The sequence below is a fragment of the Myotis brandtii genome, unplaced genomic scaffold (genome assembly GCF_000412655.1).
Source record: "Myotis brandtii unplaced genomic scaffold, ASM41265v1 scaffold847, whole genome shotgun sequence".
NCBI lineage: Eukaryota > Metazoa > Chordata > Mammalia > Chiroptera > Vespertilionidae > Myotis > Myotis brandtii.
In genome coordinates, this window is record NW_005371441.1 from 3,095,760 (window position 1) to 3,123,605 (window position 27,846).

At 41.5% G+C, this 27,846-nt stretch overlaps 1 protein-coding gene across 1 annotated transcript in view; it reads right to left on the minus strand.

The window, feature by feature from the left end:
• Nucleotides 1–27,846, minus strand: part of SYNE1 (spectrin repeat containing, nuclear envelope 1) — a 407,398-nt gene that overhangs the window by 332,754 nt on the left and 46,798 nt on the right. Inside the window, exon 3 of the mRNA XM_014532125.1 lies at nucleotides 4,043–4,104. Coding sequence (XP_014387611.1) covers nucleotides 4,043–4,104 — 62 coding nt within the window. The remainder of the gene's footprint in view (nucleotides 1–4,042; nucleotides 4,105–27,846) is intronic.

The window sequence follows — 27,846 nt, forward strand, 5'->3', positions numbered from 1 at the left end:
GCATGAGCACATGTATATGCTTGCTGTCATGCCCGCAAAGTGCTAGAGTGATGGGACCAAGCACACTCTAGCATCACAGAATTGCTTTGGGAGCAAGTCTCCTCACAGGGACAGCAGGAAAAGTGACACGATGTCCTGGTCCAGATACTGAACCAAAGACATGAAATTGACCTTGTTTCTGTCAGAGAGAGAGATTGTCATTCTCAGGAGTAAGCGAGCACACCGCAGGGGGAAGGCCTATGTGTGCTTCCCTTTTAATTTGGGTGTGTATGGAAGTGTGACCTCCATGAGACTATGAAGCCTAGAAGCACATGTGCTTTTAGAGGTACAGGTTACAGGTAGGAATAGCAATGAAAATGAGGATAGAAATGGGGATGGAGAGATGGAGATAGAGACAGAAGGTTGAGTAGTCTTGTGATGGAGGAGGAGAGAGCCTGGGAGAGTTAGAGATGGACAGGCATGGGTCAGAGATGGGTGGGAGAATGAGAAAGAAATGGAGCTGTAAATAGAAACTCGGGGGTGAAGGTGGGCAAAAGCTGGGGAAGAGAGGGAGGGATAATAGGGGGTCATGTGATCAGCTGCTGGCACAGATAAAGACACAAAGCTCAACTCTATAGCTGTCCTAAAACTGTCAACAGCCGAGGAAGGGTAACGGGGTCAAATTTGATCTTTGCAGTGTTTTTGCAATATAAGTGCATCAGGAAAGGAAAGTGTTCTCCAATGAATTTGTGGGTTTGGCTATGTTTGACAAGATACCACAGCATCAGTATAAACAAGTTCAGGATAACAAGTATAAGTATCCTTGTTCTGCTTCCGTTCTCAGTTTTCCAGGTAACTCAGGAAAGAAAAAGTCACTAGAGCAGAGGAGAGGATAAAAAAAAAAAAGAGCAAAAACAATCACATTAGGGTTATAATGGAGCAGTTGTGGAGGTTTTCATAATTTTCTTGGTCTTTCAAAATAATACAATAGATGCAAAAATGTGCAAAGTAGGAAAAACCACGCAGACTTTAGATTCATGTCTGGATTAAAATCTCAGCAGCACCAATTCATGGAGATGAAGGCTGAAAATAGCCTGTGTGAAGTACTTAGCACAGTGCCAGAAACGCATTTACTATTATAAAAAAAAATCAAGAGAAGATATAGACTCTTTGCTGTTGTTTTATCAAATATCTCTGTATGGTACTCAGTACTGTGCTTAGAGCTATTGGGACTTATAAAGAAATTCCAAGAATTAGCACATGCCTTAGTGATTCACAATGTTACTGGGAGGCTGAGATAGGGAACAGTACCAGATAATCTAAGGCATGCTGAACCTCATCTACGCTGTAGGTTCTGGACTAGGGCAGAGATTTCAGATCCTTCCGCACTAGAGGCAGGAAACCCAGGGAACAGAGGGGGATAGCCCTGGGAGGGGGTGCAGGGAAACTGCTAACATCCTCCGAGCATTTGCTAGGGGACAGGCGTGCTGTCTCGCATGTGGTCAGAGATGCTTCACAAATGAAAGAGGCTTGAACTCCACAGTAAAGGGAGGGCTTAGATATTTAGGTGGGAAATGGTAGGGGCGAGGTCACAGAGCAGGGCTGGAAGAGACCAGAAAAAACAACACACATCGGTAAAGCCTATTGCAATAGCCAGTTACCACATCACTATGTAAAGCAACTTGAAGCAATGATAAGACAGCAATTACAAAACAGACTTGAAAATAAACTCTTGGAAGATAATTGCTCCACAAAGGCCCTTCACATACTGTATGGCATGGCATCTATTCAGACTTCCCCTTCTTTTTAAGGATTCGGTGCATAATAGATGAGTGTGTCCCAAGAATTTTACTTTGAAAACTTTCACAAAGGTATTCAACCTTACTTAAACAAAAAAACTTTCACGGTATTCAACCTTACTTAAACAAAATTAAAAATTAATTATAAATTATATTCGCCAATCAGATTAGAAAACACTGTAGCTTCTTTGTCCGTTACTAGTGTAAGGAAATGGGCATTCACATAAGCTCTTGGTATATATTAAAATTATAAGTGCATATGCCTATTGACTATCCGCCCACTTCTAGAAATTTATCCTAAGAAAAAATCACACAAGTGATCAAAGATATAGGCTCAAGGACTTTCAGTGTAGGGTTCTGTATAGTACCAACTAGAAGCCACGTAAATGACCATCAATAGGCTACTGAGTACTTTATGATTTATAACTTATATATTTATAATAAAATTACTCATCCATTAATATGACTATGTAGCTCTGTGACTATTGACATGGAAAGATGTGCTGCATGAAACAGAGGCATACAACCACGATCCTATAAAACCACTTTTGTGAAATCGTGTGTCCCTGTGTAGAAAAGTGGCGATTAATATGTTAGGGATGGTTCTATCAGGATTGTAAGATTTGAGGTGATTTTTACTTTCTTACACTTGTAAGAGGTATATTGTTAATATTATTTACAATTAGCATGTAATCTTCTAACAATATGAAAAAACAATAACTCTATTTTCATTTAAGAAAGAAGTAACCCTCCCAATGGATGTTAATTCTGTGGTGTAAGTGATCGCTGCTGGCACTGGCCAGGACCTGAGAAAATGAGAGGCATTTGCTGCGTTTCCTAGAGTAGAAGCTGGGTGCACCCCTGGGCCAGAGAATTCCCTCTCACCACGTGGCTTTTGGAAAGGGATTGTAGGAGAGATCATCCCAGTTCATCCTGTATTTAGACACATTGTTCTTGTCTTCAATCTTGTCTGGACTGCGAACTTTTCAAGGCCTGGGAAAGTGTCTTACTAATTTTTTCCTGTCACCAAAGCCTCTTAGAGACACCACAGTAAGCAGTTAATTTGTACAGTTGGGCTGAAATACATTGCTGTGTTTTGTTTGCTTCTGAACCATAAAAGAGACTTTGGGGAAATCTCTTATCAAAAACTGCTCATAGGGTTCTGCCTTGAACACTGTAGGCACAGCTCTCAGCCAAAGAATCCTGTCACTCAAGTCAGACAATTGTCCCATTGTCTGCATTTATTTTCACAAATGCAATGATTTTTTTGTTTGCATATTTTTCATCAGCAAGATAAGAGATTAATCTATAATAATAAAAGCATAATATGCTAATCAGACCAGACAGCCAAACAACCTTCCGGACGAAGCTGGGGCTGTGAGGGCTGAGGCAAGCTGCAGCTGCGAGGGCCGAGCCCCTTGCATGAATTTCGTGCATTGGGCCTCTAGTTTTATTCTAATATAGCTGTATTGGAGTTTGTACAAATACAGTCGCTGATACAACCTAATGTCAGTGTCAATAATCTCGGAATGATTAGCCCTCTTAGTGTCCTCCCACCATGGTTACTTCCTATCAAAGCACCAGAGACCCTACGCTGCAGGTTCTGGACTAGGGCAGAGATTTCAGATCCTTCCGTACCAGAGGCAGGAAACCCAGGGAAAGGAGGGGGATGGCCCTGAGCATTTGCTAGGGGACAGGCGTGCTGTCTCGCATGCGGTCAGAGATGCTTCACAAATGAAAGAGGCTTGAACTCTATAGCTGTATTGGAGTTTGTACAAATACAGTCACTGATAAAACCTAATGTCAGTGTCAATAATCTCAGAATGATTAGCCCTCTTAGTGTCCTCCCACCATGGTTACTTCCTATCAAAGCACCAGAGACACTATTATGACCTCTTCAGATAGAATTCTTTGCTTAGGACAGACCACTCCTTGCTGCTTTCTGTTCCAAATTGAAACAAACACAGAAAAGAAAATCCAGCACCAGTTCTTTTCATATGGCACACATCCTAGGACAGGAGTAATAACTGGATGGATATTTCAAGATTCCTTGAATTGACATGGATAGCTGCTCTTGGCTCTAGGCTTTCTCCCAGAGCAATGTGAGCTAGTGCTGTATGTAGGCAACAGTTAAACTGATGGGGTTGACAATATCACTGATTGGTAATTTCAACCACAGCAAAAGCAGCATGACTTTATACTGCACATTTAATGATTTATTGGCTCAAACTAGGTAAACACAGAACTCTGGTAGTTTCCTTTACCTTGGCCAGATGAGAGTTGATCCATTTTGTGAAAGTTCGTTTTTGTACTATCTCTTGCTCATCTAGAAGGAAAAAAAAACTTAATTAGATAACACAGTATGACATGAAGTTATATCATGAAAAAAAACTCATAGTTACACAACTCTGGAAGTAATAATAGTATTATTTTATCTTTTAATTCATTTTACCGATTATTGCTTAAAAGAAGAGTCACTATAATTTCAAGTATATTAATCAATTAGGCTATTCCTTTAAGGATTATCAGCAAGTGCTTTAAATTTTATAATATGTTAGCCCTATGTTTACCTTCATTCACTTATTGAAAGTTCACTGAACAATTATACCTTAAGAAAGCTGTTTGTAAAAAGTTCACTGAGACCAACAACAGTGTCTAAAAAATATACATTATGAATAATAACACTACTTTATAATGCTGTTGATGAGGAACTGACATAACTATCATGACATCAGTTTTAAAGTTCTCCTTGTGTATTTAAAGAAACATTATTTAAACGTATTTAATACTAATCCTAAGAATTTTTCTAATTTCAGCTTTTCAGAAAAACATGATGTGGTCTTACCAACTGTTTGTATATATATATATATATGCTTAATATTTCTACTAAAATTATAAAAACTGTAATTCATGTAGACATTTTTCTGAACATATATGTTAGTTCTAAGCACAGTAAAGTTTGATTATATCCTACAAGTAAACTCAGTTCTCTAGTGCTAAGAATCACAGCACTAATTTTATTAATGGAACCTAAGATTCACTTAATTCTTAGGCCAGTCACCTTGGCTGGCCTAAGAATTTTTGGCTCTCTACTCTCATCCCCACAACCAGTGATAAGGAATTGCTGTTGATTTTACTCCTGAATATACCATCTCCACCAATATCAGCTTAGTTAAGACACCATCATCAAATCTGGATGCCTATTCATTTCCACTATTAGAATCTATGTTAAAGCATAGATGGCAGGGACCATGCCTGACTTATCCATTGCTGTCTTATTTACTACTGCAGAGTAGATGCTTCATAGAAATGAATGGAGGAATCTGCTAAGGATTTGCTGGAGACTAAAAAACAGGCCTTGCCCTAAGGAACTGGTCATACAATGGAAGAGACAGTTATGTAAACTAAAGCTCAAAGCAATGTGCCAGCTATTGCAATGGAGGAACATAGAAAGTGCTAAGGGGATATAAATACAGAAACAAGTAAATCTCCTGTAAGGTAAGAGAAAAGGCTAGAACGCCCAGAGAAGCTAAAAAGGAGGTGCCATTTTATTGAATATCAGCAGAGACATGGACATTTTCTGGTAGAGAACTTTAAAAAAGTTCTGTAGTAAAAAAGAAGCAGCCTTTTAAAAGCACGATAGATTTTGATTGGATTATAAGTGAAGAAGGTTTAAGAAGGGATTGAAGGTGAGCCTAGAAAATAGCCAAGAACCAGGTTAGTAAAACCTTTGACTAACATGCCAAGGAGTTAGGTCTCTATCGTAGAGTCAATGGGGAAATCATCAGTGGTTTTGGACAAAGACATGGTCATTTCATGCCTGAGACACACATATACATATTCTGATGGTAGTGTAGAGGTTTAGTTGAAGGGAGAAGGGGGTGGGAGAATATTCAGGAACATACTACCAGGACCCATGTTAAAGGTGACGGATTCTGTTCTAGGGCAGCACTAACAGGGCTGGGATGCGTCAGACAGCTGCAAGGGAACCTATCAGAAGCAGACTCAAAAGGAAGCAGAGGGACAGGAGCTACTGGCGCTTTCTATATTTCTATCTTGGTCAACTGAACAGTGATGCCACTAACCAAGAAAAGAAAAATAGAATAACAGGCTTGAGAGGGAAGATTATGAGAATTCAAGCCCATTGCAAAATGCATATGAAATGTCTGGTTGAGATGACAGCTTCAGCACCTAGGAGAGGTGGCATTTGAGAAGCTAGAATTTGAGGTGGGTATTTGCCAGGGCTGACCAGCAGCCCCTGAGGGATGGATGAATGGATTACTCTGACACAACTTTTGCTGTGAAAGAGAGACTAAGGGACGGTCTGGCCAAAGGACCAGGCAGCCTCGATTGCCTGCCTCCTTAGCCTTTTATTGCAGTTTTTGTCTTTAGGTACAATCAGTAGGGTGAGTAACCTTGGGAGGACTCCTGTGTTTACAATGTCCTCTAGGCAAGGGCATCCGGGGATTAAGCACAAGGATTCCAGTAAACACCCGGGGGTCTGCTCCTGCACAGACTTGTTTGGAAAGAGGCATCTGGGGATTAAGCACAAGGATTCCAGTAAACACCCAGGGGACTGCTCCTGCACAGACTTGTTTGGAAAGGTCAAGGAATAATGAGAGTCGCCGCTTTACGCTCCCCAAAGTCTCCCCTAAGTCGAATTCCAATAAACAGGGCAGGCGGCCTTCCACACACTTCCCTTTTATCAGAATTCCCTCTTTACAAACTTTCCAACCAAGTCTCATGCTTCCCTTTACAAACTTTCCAAGTCTCATGCTTCCCAACAGGTATTCTCACATAGGAACTGGTAATAGGCTCTGATTTAAGGACAGGTGTTGATGCAGGTGAGAATACTGGACAGATGCAGCTCACCCTCCTTCTCCTATAACTTGAATCTTGATTCCTTCCTAAAAGCCAGTCTGTGTGCAGTGTGTGGCGGGGAGAGTGGCTCTAGCTATGGAAGTTCTCTAGGTGTTTCACCCTTGAGGCTTTCATCACTGGTTCTGCTTCCAAAGCAGGTTGTCCTACAGACCTCAGGACTTGGAGGCTGGGCCTTGAGAGATGTCTATGTAGGAAGGCTAGTGCATGCACATGGTTAATGTTGTTATGAGAAATAATCCCTAGCTGTTTAATCCACTCATCGTCAGAGGGAAGGCAGGGGAGGGTGGGGGTGTGGGAAGAGATCAACCATTGAACTTGTATGCATATATGCATAACCCATGGACACAGACAGTAGGGTGGTGAAGGCCTGGGGTAGGGGGCAGGGGCTGGGTTGGAAGAGGTTAATGGGAGGCAAGGGGGAAGGCTAGTGCATGCACATGGTCCTGGGTTAACGTTGTTATAAGAAATGATCCCTAGCTGTTGAATCCACTCATCATCAGAGGGAAGGCAGGGGAGGGTGGGTGTGTGGGAAGAGATCAACCATTGAACTTGTATGCATACATGCATAACCCATGGACACAGACAGTAGGGTGGTGAAGGCCTGGGGTAGGGGGCAGGGGCTGGGTTGGAAGAGGTTAATGGGAGGCAAGGGGGGACATATGTAATACTTTCAGCAATAAAGATTTTTTTTAAAAAGAAAGACTCCCCAAATTCCAAGGCAGTATCCCTCTCTAGAAATGGGTGACAGATAAAGGGAGCTGGCTCTGAGATTCAATTTCTATATTTCTTTGCTGTGTTTATCTATTTCCTCAGTATTTTGACATTTCAGGACAAGATCGTGACACATGCAGAGATGAAACCCAACTTAAAAAGGGTGATTAAGTTTGACCATTAAGAAACTGTCACACCTAATTATAGTCAACAGTTTTTCTACCACTGAGTCATAACTGACAGTGACATGCTGATTTCCCACAGCTGTGGTTTGCCCTGGGTGACTTACTCATGCACCTGGAAGCTCGGAGCTACAGTAAAAAGGTTGTTTGGAGCCTTGCAATCAATCATGAAAATTTTACTGCCTAGAAATATGTTATGGTATTTTTATTTTACCACATATTAAAAATTTACTATATATAATCCTATATAATAAAAGCCCAATATGCTAAGTGTCCAACTATTTTTTCAACCATTCAACCAGTCGGTATGATGTGCACTGACCACCAGGGGGCAGATGCATTGACTGGTAGGTTAGCTTGCTGCTGGGGTCCAGCTGATCGGGACTGGGCAAGATGGGTTGAACAAGCCCTGGAGTCCTCCTGCGGTCCCTCCCTGGCCCGGATCATGCACCAGTGGGGTCCCTCAGCCTGGCCTGTGCCCTCTTGCAGTCTGGAACCCCTCGGGGGATGTCGGAAAGCCGCAGGCCAGGCCCAGGGACCCCACAGGTGCATGAATCCATGTCGATTTCTATATTTCTTCGCTGTGTTTATCTATTTCCTCAGTATTTTGACATTTCAGGACAAGACCGTGACACATGCAGAGATGAAACCCAACTTAAAAAGGGTGATTAAGTTGGACCATTAAGAAACTGTCACACCTAATTATAGTCACCAGTTTTCCTCCTGCTGAGTCATAACTGACAGTGACGTGCTGATTTCTCACAGCTGTGGTTTGCCCTGGGTGACTTACTCATGCACCTGGAAGCTCCGAGCTACAGTAAAAGGTAACCTGGGATGTTTGGAGCCTTGTAATCAATCACGAAAAGTTTGCTGCCTAGAAATATGTCATGGTATTTTCATTTTACCACATATAACAAATTTACTATATATAATCCTATATAATAAAAGCCCAATATGCTAAGTGTCCAACTATTTTTTCAACCATTCAACCAGTCGGTATGATGTGCACTGACCACCAGGGGGCAGATGCATTGACTGGTAGGTTAGCTTGCTGCTGGGGTCCAGCTGATCGGGACTGGGCAAGATGGGTTGAACAAGCCCTGGAGTCCTCCTGCGGTCCCTCCCTGGCCCGGATCATGCACCAGTGGGGTCCCTCAGCCTGGCCTGTGCCCTCTTGCAGTCTGGAACCCCTCGGGGGATGTCGGAAAGCCGCAGGCCAGGCCCAGGGACCCCACAGGTGCATGAATCCATGTACCGGGCCTCTAATATATCACATAAAACTAAAAGAGAATCCTATGGTAACTAGCTTTCGAGCTACAGTAAAAGGTAACCTGGGATGTTTGGAGCCTTGTAATCAATCACGAAAAGTTTGCTGCCTAGAAATATGTCATGGTATTTTCATTTTACCACATATAACAAATTTACTATATATAATCCTATATAATAAAAGCCCAATATGCTAAGTGTCCAACTATTTTTTTCGACCATTCAACCAGTCGCTATGATGCACACTGACCACCAGGGGGCAGACGCACTGACTACCAGAGGGCAGATGCTCTGACCCGTAGGTTAGCTTGCTGCTGGGGTCCGGCTGATCAGGACTGGGCAAGATGGGCTGAACAAGCCCTGGAGTCCTCCCGCGGTCCCTCCCCGGCCCGGATCATGCACCAGTGGGGTCCCTCAGCCTGGCCTGTGCCCTTTCGCAGTCTGGGATCCCTCGGAGGGTGTCGGAGAGCTGCAGGCCAGGCCCAGGGACCCCACTAGTACATAACATAAAACTAAAAGAGAATCCTATGGTAACTAGCTTTTAAATATAATTACTAAATCGATTTTTTAAAAATACATGCCCTTTTAACATAAGGTGTTTTCAAAAATGCTAATAGTAATTGAAATTAACACATTTCAATATATTTATCAAATTCTTCTATAGGAATTTATATATGAGGGATATAAAATTTCATATATGGGCATGGACATAAAGATGGCATATTTTTATCAGAACCATAAATAATAATAAAAAACAAAATACTGACTTCAATGTCATCTTGAATATAGAAATACAAAAAAAAGGACTGTTTAAGTAAGTAGACATAGTTGTTAAGTCTGAAATTAGGGGCATCATGTATTGGTATTAGGGGATCATGGATTGCTATATTTATTTTTGATTGGTACATTCAGTTTGCAATAGGTTATGATTAACTTCTTTGTTTTTTCAGATTATTATTATACACTTCCGGTGCTTTAATGACAATAATGCTTAAAGCAAATCTTAAATATTTTAAGTACCTGAAAATGTAAATTTTGAAAAATCATACATTTACAATCATATTGTTCCTAAAGGTACCTAATAAAGTAATCTTTGTCATTTTTAATGCAGATGAATTCATCTCAATAAAAAAAAAACTGGAAAGGATTTAAAAATAGAAATATAGAGATTAAAATTTTTGATACAACGCAGATTATTATTATATACTTCAGGTGCTTTAATGACAATAATGGCCTAAAGAAAATCTTAAAGATTTTAATTACCTGAAAATGTAAATTTTGAAAAATCGTACATTTGCAATCATATTGTTCCTAATGGTACCTAATAAAGTAATCTTTGTCATTTTTAATGCAGATGGATCCATCTCAATAAAAAAACTGGAAAGGATTTACAAATAGAAATATAGAGATTAAAATGTTTGATACAACAAAATGATGTTGCTTCAAAGGAAATAAAAAACACAATAAGAACATAGGTGACAATGTAATTATTATTTATTAAATAACAGTCACAATCAGATGGCCTAAGTTAAATGATTGTTTTGGGATCAGAATTATATGATCCTAATTATAGATCTACAGTTACCGAACTCAATCACTGATTTCGTCAGACATGAGAAGGATCTAAGGCAGTGATGGCGAACCTTTTGAGCTCGGTGTGTCAGCATTTTGAAAAACCCTAACTTAACTCTGGTGCCGTGTCACATGTAGAAATTTTTTGATATTTGCAACCATAGTAAAACAAAGACTTACATTTTTGATATTTATTTTATATATTTAAATGCCATTTAACAAAGAAAAATCAACCAAAAAAATGAGTTTTCGTGTCACCCCTGACACGCGTGCCATAGGTTCGCCATCACTGATCTAAGGTATATTGAATATTTTAATGTAATGACATAATTAGTTCAACATAATGAAATAAACAGTTTATAATTACCCAATGTTTAGATTTTTAAATTAAACAATGGATGAAAACAAATGCATAGAGCCAGGCTGTGACTGACTGTAAAGTATGTCCACAATTCCTCCTGTCCCGGGCGTCACATCCTTTGCCATGTCACTTTGCTGCTTCTCCTACCAGAATGTAGTCAATTTCTCCGCCCCATGAGCCTGGGCTGGCCTTGAGACTCGCTTTGACAAATAATGTGGATAATGTGGCTAAAGGGATTGATTAGACATCACTTCTGAGGCCAGGCCTTTGTAAGTCTGGAGCCCTATTTTGGCTCCATTGAAGCTCTGCCCTGAGACCACCACACAAGGAAAAAAGTCACTTGGAGGATAACTGACCCCTCCCCCCAGGTGACAGCCAACACCAACTGACAGCCCTTCTGATGCTCCAGCTGAACTCGGCCACATAAGTGAGCCGAGGCACAGCCGGCAGAAGAAACACCGAACCCGCCCACAGAGACATGAGAAACTGTAATGTGTTATAGTGCCAGCTACTCAGTTTTGGTGGTGGTTTAGCAAAGGCTAAGTGAAACAGAAATCGCTACTGAGCGTGTAGTGCTGCTTTAACGTGTGGTGTTGGCGTTGGGGCCTGGTGAAGACGGAGGCTGGAGGACACCGAGAGATGGTTAGTGGAGGCTGAAAAGAACAGTGAGGGGAGGGCTGTAGAAGACTGGAGAAAGAGCCACAGGCATTGCATGTATATACTAGTGACCCGGTGCACGGATCCATGCACATTGAAAGGAAATTAATTAGAAGAAATATTTTAATATTGCTATTCGCCCTTTCTCTATAATAGAAATGTCAACAAAAACAAGCAAATTCATAATCAACAATGACAGATCAAAATATACACATGTGATTGACATCAGTGAGAGCTTTATATGTATCGCACATGCGCGAATCAATGTTTATTTTTAAATTGCCAGTGTGTGTCATATGTACCGGCCGGTTGGTCAGTTAGATGGTCAGATGGACGTTCGGTCGGTCACCTAGCCTCTTATATATATAGATAGATATTCTATCATCTTCAGTAACCTCAACTGGTGTATCTGACTAGAGAGATTTCCTTGCAGAAGGCTGAAAAGGTCAACTGGTGCCTGGCTGATGTGGCTCAGTGGTTAAGTGTCGACCTATGAACCAGAAGGTCATAGTTCAGTTCCCAGACGGGGGACATGCCTGGGTTGCAGGCTCAATCCCCAGTTTGGGGTGTTCAGGAGACAGCCAATCAATGATTTTCTTTCATCATTGATGTTTCTGTCTCTCTCCTTCTCCCTTCCTCCCTGTGGTCAATAAAAATATATTTTAAAAAAAATTATGAAAGTGTCAATTGGTGTCTTATAAGAGACTGGAAGAATAAGAGATAAATCAAAGAAGGAACTTTTAAATTTGAGAGTAGAATTAAGAGGAAATCTCTGATGTGGTAGATTAGGAAATTTGTTTCATCATTGATGTTTCTGTCTCTCTCCTTCTCCCTTCCTCCCTGTGGTCAATAAAAATATATTTTAAAAAAAATTATGAAAGTGTCAATTGGTGTCTTATAAGAGACTGGAAGAATAAGAGATAAATCAAAGAAGGAACTTTTAAATTTGAGAGTAGAATTAAGAGGAAATCTCTGATGTGGTAGATTAGGAAATATGATGGTCTGTCATTTCCAGTTTCTCGTGGAAAAAGATTTACAAAGTAAAAAATAGACTTGAGGTAGCAATAAATCATGGGTGTAACTGTAGGGCTCTTTGTTAAGAACTCTAAAGTTTTAAGGTAGTGCCTTGCTGAACTTTTCAACTAGACAAACCAGCATCTAAGAACCTTAAGAGCATTGCCCATAGCAGTTTCACGTGTGGTTCAAAGTTTATTTCAAACTTTGGGTTTGGGGGACACAGAATGTACTCCAAGCAGATTTTAAGGAAGCCAAGTAAATTTTAAGTAAAAACACCACCAGCTTGCACTAAGGGACAGGGCAGTTTAAAATGAGGAGAGGACTTGGGAACCAGACATTTTTGTGGCTAGGAAGAAGCCTAAGAAAACTATCAGCCACAAACATGAGTCACTTGTTATCTATAATAATAAAAATGTAATATGCTAATTAGACCAGACGTCCTTCCAGACATCCTTCCGAATGACCTTCTGGACGAAACTGGGGCTGCAAGGGAAGCCCAGGTCCCGGTGCCAGAAGGAAGCCGGTGCCAGTAGTCGGGGGAAGGAAGGCCTACTCTTGCACGAATTTCGTGCATCAGTCCTCTAGTCAGAAAGATAAGAAGTCTTGCCCCTGGATTAAAGGAACTGGCTGCATGTGCCAGACTGGATTTCAGAGTTACTTTGGACCATGATGGCTATCTCCTTTCATTCCTCCCTTCTTTGGAAGAAGCATCTGCTGAAATGGCTATTCCCCTGGTCTCATCAGTGCATGCTGGGTCAGTAGGGAGCAGTAACTTCTGTTTTATGTTTACAAGCCTGGAGACTGGGAGAAATTACACGGAGGAGCCTCATCCATACCTGGACCAGATGCAGACCACATGATACTGAACTTGGAGCTTGGTGCCATAATTGGATGAGACTTTTGATGTCTTGAGAGGAGATGCCTGTGTTTTGATGTAGAAAGGATACATAAAATGGTGACCAGAGAACAAATTTCAAATTATGGCCACAAAGTTCTTTGGTCCCAATATGTATCTCCCTTTGCAATGTGGCTTTGCCCTTCATCCCATCAAAGAGTAGAATGGATCTTCCCCTCTCCTTGAATCTGATCTTGTGTTGTGCTTGCTTTGATCAATAATGTAACAGAAACAACTTTATGTCATCTAATTCTCGGCCTTTAGAAATCTCGCAGCGCTTTTTTATAGATGTCCTAAGTCATTGCCCTAAAACCATCATGAAAAAAGCAGGAGGACAAGAGCCCGTGTGAAGAAGAATTCGGATGTCCTATGTAATAGCCAGAACCAACTGGGTGAGGTCATCTTGGACCTTCTATCTCAGCTAATCTGCAGGCAAACTCAATCCGGGGGAAGCCAGAAAATTTGTATATGTTTCCATTGAATTATTATTGTCTAATTAACTATTTCAGAAAGTTATCATATTGGGTTATTCCCACAGTTTATATATTTATTTGGGCACAAATCTTTACCCAAAGATAGATTTATTTAAGAAATACCAAAGCACAGTAAGTCTATGACCTTTGCTGAAAGATTATATAGAAATTCCATGATTTTTCCAATATGAATGAAATATCCTGTGATGCCTAAGATATGCTGTCATTCAAATCTAAGTTTGGTGCTATGTGGTGCGGAGTGGGTGGGAGGGGAGAGGGTGTGGATATCCTCATATTGTGCTTGGTTTATTTTACTATTCTAAACCTTTAAAATATTTTCAGAACTTTAAAAAGCCAAAACAAGAAGTAGCTGATCAGCTTCAGTTGATTATTGTTAGTTAAAAATATAGTTGAGCCATTTCCTATAACATTTTAATTTTATCACTGTCAGACCAGGGAAAGCATACAGCACATACCAGCCAGTCAAATAAAAAAAATTAAATCTTCAAAGATTTTAATGTGTTTGATGGAAGGCAGTTAAATTATCTGGTTTTCTAAGGACACATGGATCAGACAATGTACCAGGCAGCGATCTGGCAATAGGTTATTCATTATAAATACAACAGCAGGGAATATGCTTTCTTTAAATGAGAATTTTAATTAGGTATGTATGGGGGTGTGGGAGATAGGAGGTAACAGGTATACCAGCCTTGGATACTTAAATAGCCCTCAATCAGAACATTTTAATAAAATCATTTGGAGGGAAAAAAGGAATTGAGAAGTGGTTGTTTATAATCTTTATCCCACTTACTTTTAAAATTCATACTTTTCTCTGCAGAAATATTAATGTCTGTGATTACAAACTGCTGATTGAAGATGTTACATAGTATGTGGCATGCCCACCATATTTTCCTAAAATTCAAAAGATTCTGAATTAGAAAACAAAGCTGGCCCTTCATCTTTTGCATAAAGAATCCTGTATACAGTCCAGCTGATGTGGCTCAGTGGTTGAGCATCGACCTGTGAACCAGGAGGTCATGGTTTGATTCCTGGTCAGGGCACATGCCCAAGTTGTAGACTCAATCCCCAGTAGGGGGCATGCAGGAGGCAGTCAATCAATGATTTTTTCTCATGATTGATATTTCTATCCCTCTCTCCCTCTTCCTTCCTCTCTGAAATCAATAAAAATATATTTTAAAAATATTTTTTTAAAAAGAACCATGTATACAATACTAAGTACAATGGTAAAGGTGTGCCCAACAGCAGAGCAATAACTGGAATAAAGAGAAAAGAAGCAATAAGTATAATGAGAGAGTGGCAACAGCAGAACCCAGTATGGCAATCCGTACCAGTGGCTTCTTCAATACCTTCTAATTCTAAATAAAGATAATCAATTTGAATAGTTTTGGCAGGACTTTGTGTGTGTTTTTCCCCATCCCTTTTTCCTTCCTCTGTTTGTGGACATACAACATTGCGAAAGAAAATGATCACATGGTGAATTAATGAAAATACCTTATGTCTTTATCGCATGTGAATTCATGTTCCCATGTATACTCACTGGCTTCCGGTTACAAAAGTCGTCTGGCCAAGTAGACAGAGGAGGTCCCATTAGCCCAGTTGTTAATAAGAACATGAAGCATGGTGGGGGTTAAGACATGTGTCGGAAATCTAGAAAGTGGAATAAAGGCTAGAGGCTTACAGAACCATGGCCTGAATTCAGGAGGTCTGACTCCTACTCTGATCTCATTTCCACCCGATTCACTTGCAGATCACTTGCCTCAGTTATTTAATAAATGCAGTTGTGCCCTCCTGCGTGCCAGCGTCCACTCTGACCAGCTGGGGCACAAGCTCAGAGGATGGCTGTGGCTCCTCACAGTCCAGCAGGGAGGGCAGGACTCAAAAAAGTGGACCACAGCCCGAGTCCTGTACATGCAACGCAAGGAAAGACCACATAGTAACATCAAATCAATGAGTGGATAAAAAGAAAGACCACAGTTATGAAATGAAAGGCCACAGGCAACGTGAACATGCAGAAAATGCGAGCCAACCCCTGCAGTTTGCTAGGATCGCAGCGAGGAGAAATTGCTGCTTCTACTAGTACATGGGAGATTTCTCCTGAGCAGCAAGGACAACTGGTCTCCTTGGAAAAGCATCATTTCCGATCAGAGAACACAGAGGCCTTTAGAAGAGCTGCACGCGAGCGCGGGACGAGCTTGCCACACGCAGCTTCTCTCGTGGAGAGTGCGTTGCTGCTGGTGTCGCAAGGAAGCCGCCACAGCTTCGAAACCTTTCCTGTGGCGGGTGCTCAGCAAGACCAGCCCAGCCGAAGGAAGCGGGTATTGAACAATTTCCTGAAGTGCCCTCCGCCTACAACCCCTGTTCAAACATAAAACTGTACTGTAATCCTAGTCATTTACTAGTAATCACTCAAAATGCAGTGTCTTATTTTGGGTGGGGAGAGAGGGAAGAGTAGTTGACCACAGTGTTGATGTATTTTATATCCAATTTTTAGCCTAGGCTTTTTAAAAACACATAGTTCACCCAAATAAATATGACTTTTCCCAGCTAGTGCCTTCAAAGTACAGTTGTTGTTGGTTTTTTTGTTTGTTTGTTTTGGTTTTCACTAAATTACTCCCCCTTTGTCTTAAGCAGGTTAAAGATTACAATCCCATATTTGGGGATTTTGTGTGTGTTTTTTTCTTATTCTCACCTTCTAATCAAAATTTTCTTTTTCTCTCTATTATTTTTCTCAACACCCAAGCAGAAATAAAATAACTTGACACAATTTCACTTTTCTATTTTATACCACATGTCCCCTTAAGAAGATGTAAAGAGAGCTGTGATTTTAACATTGACATTCCTACATTGGAAATGGAGATGTAATGATAAAAAGAGTAAATCTGAAAAATAAGGTCAAATCACAGAGTCTGAGGAGCTAGTGTTGGAAATTCCAATCACAAACATGTGCAACCCCAGCACAGAATGTTCTTAGCCACTTAGAAGCCCTGGATGCTCAGTGACACACAGGGCACCAGGTGGGGCTGCAGCCTGTGACCCCTTCAGGCCTGGGCGAGGGGGTGACATCAGTGACCTTCCTCCTCAGGAAAGACATACTGGATCACAGACCCTACGACCACGCCACCCACTGCAGGGACTGTCGTATGACACAGCAACTGGTGAGTGTCCCACATGGATTTCTTGGGGATCAGCCCTGAACCACATGTTCAAGTTTATTTGTATGGTAACATATTATGTTTAAGTTTATTTTTAATGATAATAACTGTAATCTATTTAGAACTTATCATGTGGCAGTCGTAATGTTGCACACATGATTACACACATTATCTAATTTAAACTGGGCAAGAACCCTATGAGGAAATATCTCTCCCAGACCCCACCCCAATTTTGCATGTAAGGAAACTGGGCTATCAAGGTTAGTCAACTTGCCTGAGGTGACAGTGTGGCACAGTGTAGCAGCATATGACTCTCTAAAGCCTGTGCCTTCACTCAATCCTCTCCATCCTCATGCCCAAATTGCCCATAGGGGTTTCCAGGATATACACAGCATCTGATCTTTATCAAACCCTAGAGATAGTCAACACTGACCCGATCCCCAATCACAGATAAGACAACTCAGTTTCAGAAATAAAGTGTCTGAGCAAGTAAGTGCCAAAGCCTAGCCAAGTTCTTCTGACCCCCTGCACCACACCATGAGAGCAACCATGTGGCTAGAATCCAGCCAATAGAGAGAGCACTCCAAGCTAGACCATATGTCCCACCACCTTCCTGAGCTATAAGCTCTAAGGACGTCTCCTCCCAGTGACACCTTGACCTCCTGTCTTCCGTTCTCCAACCTCTTCCATTCCTCATTCTCGGCCACCTCACCCCTGTTCCAGCACCCTCCACAGAATCTAACCAGAGGCACATGAAAGTGGGCTCACACACAAATGCACAGAATAATTTTCCTTTCCACATCTCTCTATTTGCAGCTGCCTTGGCATTCTCATGTACCACAGGGACCAAGTCTAGAAGGAATTTTGTCAGCAGGGAGTTTTGGGGGGGATGTGCTTTTACAAACAACATTTTTAAAGATGTGAGGGAAGCAGGGTCCGGCAGAGAACGATGCTGCACTGAGATGCAGGCATGTCCCTGGAGCTGGATGATCTTTCTGGGTTGTCCTAAATTGAGGCAAAGGCAAGAACTTTGTCCCCAGGCAGCAACCACTCACTGGATATGGGCCACCCTGGGGAGGGGGCCTAAGTGGGATGAGGCCAATCCCTTGGTCTGAAGATGCATCCTGGGAGGTCTCAGCTGTGAGCCCTCAGCAGGCCACACTCTGGGCAGCTGGGGAATGAGAGCCCCCGGGCTGGAGGGCAGCACCTGGGCTGCACCCCACTGCGTGTGTTACATCAGCTACTGAGTTAACTACTGCTCTGAACATGGGCTCCTTTCAAGTAACCGGGAGAATAGCACCTCCCTTCTCTTTCTTGGCATAGGAGGGAATCAACAAACCCCCTTACCTGTTTGACACCAAAGTCAAACCCGTCCCACCACGGGATGCTGCCTTCTCCATTTATGCACAAATGCACGCCGTTCCCAAGGCCCACTGGTGCGCTTTCCTGAGGATGGGAGTAGAAGTGTGGTGGCAAAGAAGAAAGTGCAAAAAAGGGATAAGGAAAGGCTTCACCTTCTGTGAGATGGCCAACTACTCAGAGTCTCCAAATCGTCTCAGACGTTCTACTCTTTCTGCCAGGTTGGGTGGTTTCTCACTAACTCTTTGGCTTTGTCAATCCAACCCACCGAGCTCAGCCAGCTCTGCCCTTCTGCCCTCTGAGCCTGCTGACCAAAGGCACCTCTCGATTTCTCCAAACAGAGGACCCCCGCAACCGCTCTGTAGTCCTGCCTCTGTCTGGCCTCCATGTAACCTTCATCCTGTTTGACCCTTCCTCCTGCATCGGTGTTCTTCTTCCAGCTCTTACCTATCATTGGCCAGGAGCCTGCACAAATGAGACACAGGAGTTGCCAAAATTGGCATGTGGCCAGATCTGAGCCCAGAATGTTTTATGGGATTTTTTTTTTTCCCATCAGCAACGTTCTAAGAAAATATTTTAATTTGAGTGTTCTGGGGGTGTGGCACAACCTCCCCCAGTTTTCCACAGACCTATTACTTTCTATTTTCTTAAACCAGCTGTTTCTCAAATCCCTTGCAGGTAAGTGAGTTCAGATATGTAGAAAAAAGGCAGACTTGGCTTGCATATATGCACAGATGGGAAGTGAGCTAGGAGGCGACATGATGAGAAATCTTAGGAAGAGGTAACAAGCAGAATCCAGACTCTCCCAATTTAGAAAGAAACTATTGTCATTTTTGATATGGTTATTTTAATTATATTTTTGGGGAAAGAATATATATTATATGTAATAATATACTATATGTTACATTAATTTTGGTTGCTATGTGATTGTTTTAATTATATCCTTGAGGAACATAGAAGAGATTTCCTGTTCTCTTTCTCCACCCCACCTCCCGGTATTTTAAAGTATTATACATTTAAGTACTTTATTTCAAACTGAATTATTTCAAGGAAATTCAGAACAATGAGAACTAAATAAAAGTTACTTATACTGGTGTAAAGATATGAAGGAAACACATATAAGATTTAGGAGTTTTTATAAATAACCAAACTCCAGACTCCAACTTTCAGTCAGCTGTAAGAATGCATGGTAAAGCGAATATAAAACTTTGGGAATCACCAGTCTGTATTAAGAGCAAGCTTGTTATCAGTGCATCACTATATCTACATTTATTTCCTAGCAAGAAAGATGACTCAGTTACTAATTACGTTTGGGGGCCGTCACTGAAGACAAATGGTCTTGATGCCAGAGGCAAACGAGAGTGTATCTGGCAACCCACCCACCCCCTATCTAAACATAGGGGGATTCTGAGTCATCCTCACATTGTGTGTCTGAAAACAATAAAATGAAAGATAAGTTGAATTAATTCCATTATGCTCACATAAAGATATGAAATAAGCCAAGGTACGTTAAGATTTTGAGTTTTAAAAACAATAATACTGGATGCAAAAGGAAAATGAAGTCATTCACAGACTACGACAAATTTTTGACTTGAGATTCAGGCTCCAAGAGTATTTTTATTCATTAATTTGAAGAAGATCATCAACTCTGTCATAAATGGCAGACACAATGCACTGATGTCTTAAGTTTTAGAAACCATTTCTTAAAAATACCTAAATATCAATCATCTAAGTTTCTGTCTTGAAATTTGGCTTTTATCTTAGCATTCCTAATAAATTTTCACTGTTCAAGCTTCCATTATAAATATCTGTTTTAGGTTTTCCAAAATCATGAGCACAAATCAGTACTATTCATTTCACTTCCATTGGTCTTAGGTTCAGGTAAAATAGAAAGAATAATTTTAAACTCAGAGTTATTTTAAAATATATCCTACATAATCCCAATTTTGTTATAGCAGAGATTCAGGTTGGAATTATATTAGAAGAAAAAAATGAACGCACACACACACACACACACACACACACACACACAGGGAGACAACAACAATAGTACCTTTTATCATACCAGGAGTCTTGAAGTTTGTTTTTCTCATATCCCGCCTATTATGGGACATTTTGGAAGCTGACCTAATTCAATTTGTAGCTAAACAAAAACACTGCTGTCATCAAGGGAACTTGCAACTCTGCTAGCGGCGTTCTCCTGAAGGGGTCCCTATAGCAGCACCTCTCTAAAAGCGTCTTATTCTTCTCTCATTCTTTAGCCTGACCCCCTGCTCACTGACCAGATGCACTGATCCCCGATGCCAGTGTTTCCGCAAAGGCAGTTTCACATCGATTTAGGAAAAGTGCTTCAGATGCACTTTCAGGGGAAAAAAATAACAGCTTTCAAGTCAATATTTAAGAATTCAAGCAGTCTCGCTATTTTTAAAATCTTAGTAATTTTTACAGTTGATTTTTTGGTTGAAAAAAAAATTGTTCAAATTATAACCTTAGATCCACAAGTAAAGTTTTAATTTTAGAATTTGGGAAAAAGAAATTGAATGAATCTTTTGTAGACCAATATTATAAACATTTACATGTCTCATATTTATATCTATACAATCTTGTTTATTTCTAATTTGTTCCTTGAACTTGCTGAAATGTTTTTCAACTATCTAATGTTGTGACACATGATAAAAATTATAATCACAATATAAAATACATATTGTAGAAAGTTGCCAAGGGAATCATATGGTTTTAGAATATATACACAGCCCTGGTTGGGTAGCTCAGTTGATTAGAGCATTGTCCCAATACACCAAGGTTGCGGGTTTTATCCCCAGTCAGGGCACAAACAAAAATCAACCAATGAATACATAAAAAGTGGAACAACAAATCGATGCTTCTTTCTCTCTCTCTCTCTCTCTCTCTCTCTCTCTCTCTCTTTCTCCCTTACTCTTTCTCTCTAAAATAAAAAAGAAAGTTTTAGCATTTAGAAAAAAAACAATATTGGAGAAGTTTTACATTATTTAGGTACATAAAATATCACTTTTGCTGTCTTTTATTTTGTTCCTAGAATATGCATTTAACAAAGGCAAGAAAGCTAAAAAGTTTCTGTAAGTCAGGAGAACTTGATATTTATTTACATGGTTCCTTTTGCCTCTACCTGCTGTTGAACGCTCAGAATCAGGGCTCCATCTGAAATTTAACACATTCCAGCACGTATTTCCTAAGCAAATCTGAGCCATTATGATTCACTTATCTTGACACGTTTAGGGCTAGCAAGTAAGTTAATTAATTATTGGGGGTAAAGTAACCCTGCAGCCTTTGAGAGCAAGCCCAGGGCTTGGGAGTCACCCTTGAGAATGACACTTGTAGCAGTGAAAAGTGTGGACTTAGTAGTCATTTGGCATTTATCCACACAGATATTTTTAAGTTTTTAAAATTTTTCTATTATGCATATGCTCCTCCCTGCCAAATACCAATACAATCAACATTGAATCTTCAACCTTATTATTCTTGAAAGTTTCACCTGTATTCACACAGGAGTGAACCAAAGATTGCTCAATCACTTAAAAATCCCCATGTAGACACTTCCTTTGCTGCAAGAAATTTAAAAAGGCACCTCTAAGGAAGGACATACTTCTAAGAAATAGAAGAAAAAAATAAGAGATGGCCCTAACCGGTTTGGCTCAGTGGATAGAGCGTCGGCCTGCAGACTCAAGGGTCCCGGGTTCGATTCCAGTCAAGGGCATGTGCCTTGGTTGCGGGCACATCCCCAGTGGGGAGTGTGCAGGAGGCAGCTGATCAATGTTTCTCTCTCATTGATGTTTCTGACTCTCTATCCCTCTCCTTTCCTCTCTGTAAAAAATCAATAAAATATATTTTTAAAAAAAGAGAGATGGTCTAAAATGGATTTACAAATAGGTAGCATGTCTTATTTTTTCACATTTCTCATGTAAATCTTATTTCCAGTTGGTAAGCAGTCACTCAGTACCAAGGGCAAGGAAACATGGGGGTGAAAAGTCAGATTAAAGGAGGTTTGTAGTCCTCAGGAGGACTGAGCTCTTCATTGGCCTTAAGAAGGATTTATTGCACACAGCTTACGTGCCAGGCACTGACTAAGTAGAGGGATGATTTGGGGAGGGGGAGGGCTAGGTGAGCAAGGAGAAAAAAAAAAAGATGGGATCCTAAACCTAACTGCTTTGTAAACTTAGTCCCTTTACATCTCAAAAGTATGGGGTTTTCCTCTCCAACAATATAGTTGTGTGGTGTGTGTGTGTGTGTGTGTGTGTGTCTGTGTAAAAACGTCAGGAGGCTATAGCCACCTCACGTTTATTTTATTACTCTGAGAGGTTGAACCTGTGGGCATGTGGGAACCCAGCGTGGAGCATCTTAGCTCATGGACATAAAGACAGCAAGGCCGGCAAGGAAAGATGTGGGCAAGATAAGGATGCTGACTTGTTCAAGAATAACACGCTCTCCTCTCAAGCTAGAGCAAGCAGCCAGCCTGACCTTCCCTGTGGTTTCCAGTTTGCATTGTCAAGGGCGATATTGTTTCTTTTGGGGGAAGAAATGATGCAAACATGGAGAGAGAAAAAAATCCCAGGTACAAGATAGCAATGACAAAGAAATGTCATGGGAAGGAGGCAGAAGAGCAGTAAAATATGGATGTAGAGGCACTTTCAGTCTAGTCCACCACCTTCCAAATTATGTGAAGAGCACAGTTACAATAGCATTTGGCACTATCGCTCAAGCTCCCAGTTCTCTGGGATAAGGCTCAGTGGCATTATCAAGTGTGGATGCCAAATGGACATCAGGCAGGAAGGGAGACCACAGGTCACTCTGAGCAAGGTGTCTTTATGGGATTATCCACTTGGGGCTCCGCCAGACTCAAATATTAATTTCACAAACCACTGCAGTTATGTGAGTGCCTTTCCTCACTCAAGGCTCTAACCTCAATGGTAGAGCTAGAGCAAGCAGCCAGCCTGACCTTCCCTGTGGTTTCCAGTTTGCATTGTCAAGGGCGATATTGTTTCTTTTTGGGGAAGAAACGATGCAAACAGGGAGAGAAAAAAAAAATCCCAGTTACAAGACAGCAATGACAAAGAAATGTCATGGGAAGGAGGTAGAAGAGCAGTAAAATATGGATGTAGAGGCACTTTCAGTCTAGTCCACCACCTTCCAAATTATGTGAAGAGCACAGTTACAATAGCATTTGGCACTATCGCTCAAGCTCCCAGTTCTCTGGGATAAGGCTCAGTGGCATTATCAAGTGTGGATGCCAAATGGACAGCAGGCAGGAAGGGAGACCACAGGCCGCTCTGAGCAAGGTGTCTTTATGGGATTATCCACTCGGGGCTCGGCCTGACTCAAATATTAATTTCACAAACCACTGCAGTTCTCTGAGTGCCTTTCGTCACTTAAGGCTCTAACCTCAATGGTAGAAAAACAACCCATAAACTCTTAGGTTTTTGTGGCGCTGAAAAGTGTCCTTTGGTTTCCAGGTGTTATTTTAAACATTAACCAAATCATGCTAATTTTTCAATAATGAAACATTTTCTTGTCTCACAATAACATAAAATTGCACCTTCTTTTGTTTTTCTAATCTATACAACTCATTTTTTTAAAATAGCAAAGCTCTTTTTCAGTGGGTTGTTCTCTACCCTCATAGTGGAATAGAATAGATTATTCAGATGTTTCTGCTGAATTCTTTGTCTCCATTCTTACAGTTGACCTCTTCCATTATTCCCTGAAGCAAAGGCAATGGAGAAACATAAAATAATATTTTGTCTTCTGTCTTGATGCCTTCATTCTAAAACTGGGAACTTGTTAGAAATTTAAATTCCCCAGCCCCACCCCACACCTACTGCATCAGATCAGCGACCTGTCCCATAAGACTCCGGAGGCGGTTCTCACGCACAGTCGAGCATGGGAGTTACCATCTGCACCACCAGCTGTAAAACCCGGAGACATCGTGGTGAACAGCGTGCACCCCAAATCCACTCCTAGGCAAGTCTCTCCACCTCTCAGTTTCCTCATCTGTAAAATGGGGATGATGCTGATCGCAGCCTCATAAGATTGTTGGGAGGATAACAAGAGTTAATACCTGAGAAGCACGCAAAGCAGTGCTCAGTATCTAGTTTAGTGCTGTTGTGAAATAAAAATAAAAACTAGATAAAAATCAGATTAAAGAAGCAACATGATGTCTGAGCCAACTCCTGTAACCGTGCAGAAAAGTCATTTCTTTAATATGACCTTTACTCCTTTCTTTCCTTTTGATTCAAACTGGCCTCCTCCAGCACCGGACTCACCCGCCTCCTTCTCCCTTGCACATCCTCTCAGCACAATGAGCTTCTGATCAGCACCTAATACTCTTAGGAACAAAGACTCGGGTCTGTTGGCCACAGAGACAGAGTTTCAGACAAATTAGAGACAACATCTAGGTTTCAGTTGTTTCAGCTCCAGGCCCAGAAAAGTGGTGAAACCAGAAGAAGCAACGCCCTGGCAACATCAGGACCAGATGCGCTGGTCAAATACCCCTACCCTAGTGCTGGCCACTCAGTAGAGACCCTGACCTTCACTGGGACCTTAACTCCCTTTCTTACCATGATTATTTCCCCCTATACAACCCATCCCCTGGAAGCCAGGTCTTTGAGCACTGGCTCACCTGTGACTCCGGGTGCGGGTCACTTCCCAAAAATAAACACTTTCTTTGCTGCAGACTCCTGTATGTGTCTTATTGGGCTTTGATGCACGCAGGCAAATGGAGCCTTTAGTCAGATAACAGTCTTTGCCCTTCTCCTCGCTTCCCAACCAAAGTGATGAGTCTCTCTGTCCATCCCTTCATGGGAATCCCTCCATATCAGGCCGGTTAGGACATGGCGCCCTGGGCCAGGGCTCACCGTGATGGCAGCCCCCACACTGCTGTGGGTAGGGACTTGATTCTTTCTTTTCAGTGACTTAGGCGACCAAGGAAAGATTTCTCTCTGGTAGAGAAAATATCAGCATTTTATTTTCTTAAATAATTGAAAAAGGAAAGAGTAATACGTGACTCAGGCTTACTTTAAAATTGCCTCCTGCTTACTTGCTATATCCAACTAGCTTGCTATTTTTAATGGGTTATAAAAAATATTTTTAAATCCTCACCTGAGGATATTTTCTCCATTGATTTCTAGACAGAGTGAAAGGGAGAAGGGAGGGGAGGGGGAAAGAGAGAGAGAGAGAAACATTGAAATGAGAGAGACACATTTGTAGGTGGCTGCCCCCACACACCCCTATAGATGCTGGGGAACCTGCAACCCAGGTGCTCTAGACGAGGAATCGAACTCATGACCCCAGACCCTTTGGTCCGGAGGCCAACACTCTAACCACTGAGCAAACCAGCCAGGACAGATATTAAAAATACTTAATGCTAGTTTGTGCATCATCACAATGTTTCACAGTGCCCTTGCAAAGAGATTATCATATCTGTAGGTACAATAACAACTCTCCCCAGTCACTTCCTGATAAGGTGGGGATGAAGGGTATCTTCAAAACCACAATCTTGCACTGGCCTTAAGCATTTGAGAAATCTATATTTCTAAAAATAAATGTCTGCAACTTTAATAACAGTCCTTAAGATTCTAGTTGTTATTGTCATTACATAATACTTAACATTTTACTGTAACCAGTATGATAACCAAGGTAATTTTTACTCACACCTACTGCATCAGATCAGCGACCTGTCCCATAAGACTCCGGAGGCGGTTCTCACGCACAGTCGAGCATGGGAGTTACCATCTGCACCACCAGCTGTAAAACCCGGAGACATCGTGGTGAACAGCGTGCACCCCAAATCCACTCCTAGGCAAGTCTCTCCACCTCTCAGTTTCCTCATCTGTAAAATGGGGATGATGCTGATCGCAGCCTCATAAGATTGTTGGGAGGATAACACGAGTTAATACCTGAGAAGCACGCAAAGCAGTGCTCAGTATCTAGTTTAGCGCTGTTGTGAAATAAAAATAAAAACTAGATAAAAATCAGATTAAAGAAGCAACATGATGTCTGAGCCAACTCCTGTAACCGTGCAGAAAAGTCATTTCTTTAATATGACCTTTACTCCTTTCTTTCCTTTTGATTCAAACTGGCCTCCTCCAGCACCGGACTCACCCGCCTCCTTCTCCCTTGCACATCCTCTCAGCACAATGAGCTTCTGATCAGCACCTAATACTCTTAGGAACAAAGACTCGGGTCTGTTGGCCACAGAGACAGAGTTTCAGACAAATTAGAGACAACATCTAGGTTTCAGTTGTTTCAGCTCCAGGCCCAGAAAAGTGGTGAAACCAGAAGAAGCAACGCCCTGGCAACATCAGGACCAGATGCGCTGGTCAAATACCCCTACCCTAGTGCTGGCCACTCAGTAGAGACCCTGACCCTCACTGGGACCTTAACTCCTTTTCTTACCATGATTATTTCCCCCTACACAACCCATCCCCTGGAAGCCAGGCTCACCTGTGACTCCGGGTGCGGGTCACTTCCCAAAAATAAATACTTTCTTTGCTGCAGACTCCTGTATGTGTCTTATTGGGCTTTGATGCATGCAGGCAAATGGAGCCCTTTAGTCAGATAACAAACAGTCTTTGTCCTTCTCCTACCTTCCCAACCAAATTAATGAGTCTCTCTGTCCATCCCTTCCTGAGACTGGGCTTTCATGGGAATCCCTCCATATCAGGCCGGTTAGGACATGGCGCCCTGGGCCAGGGCTCACCGTGATGGCAGCCCCCACACTGCTGTGGGTAGGGACTTGATTCTTTCTTTTCAGTGACTTAGGCGACCAAGGAAAGATTTCTCTCTGGTAGAGAAAATATCAGCATTTTATTTTCTTAAATAATTGAAAAAGGAAAGAGTAATACGTGACTCAGGCTTACTTTAAAATTGCCTCCTGCTTACTTGCTATATCCAACTAGCTTGCTATTTTTAATGGGTTATAAAAAATATTTTTAAATCCTCACCTGAGGATATTTTCTCCATTGATTTCTAGACAGAGTGAAAGGGAGAAGGGAGGGGAGGGGGAAAGAGAGAGAGAGAGAAACATTGAAATGAGAGACACACATTTGTAAGTGGCTGCCCACACACACCCCTATGGGTGCTGGGGAACCTGCAACCCAGGTGCTCTAGACGAGGAATCGAACTCATGACCCCAGACCCTTTGGTCCAGAGGCCAATACTCTAACCACTGAGCAAACCAGCCAGGACAGATATTAAAAATACTTAATGCTAGTTTGTGCATCATCACAATGTTTCACAGTGCCCTTGCAAAGAGATTATCATATCTGTAGGTACAATAACAACTCTCCCCAGTCACTTCCTGATAAGGTGGGGATGAAGGGTATCTTCAAAACCACAATCTTGCACTGGCCTTAAGCATTTGAGAAATCTATATTTCTAAAAATAAATGTCTGCAACTTTAATAACAGTCCTTAAGATTCTAGTTGTTATTGTCATTACATAATACTTAACATTTTACTGTAACCAGTATGATAACCAAGGTAATTTTTACT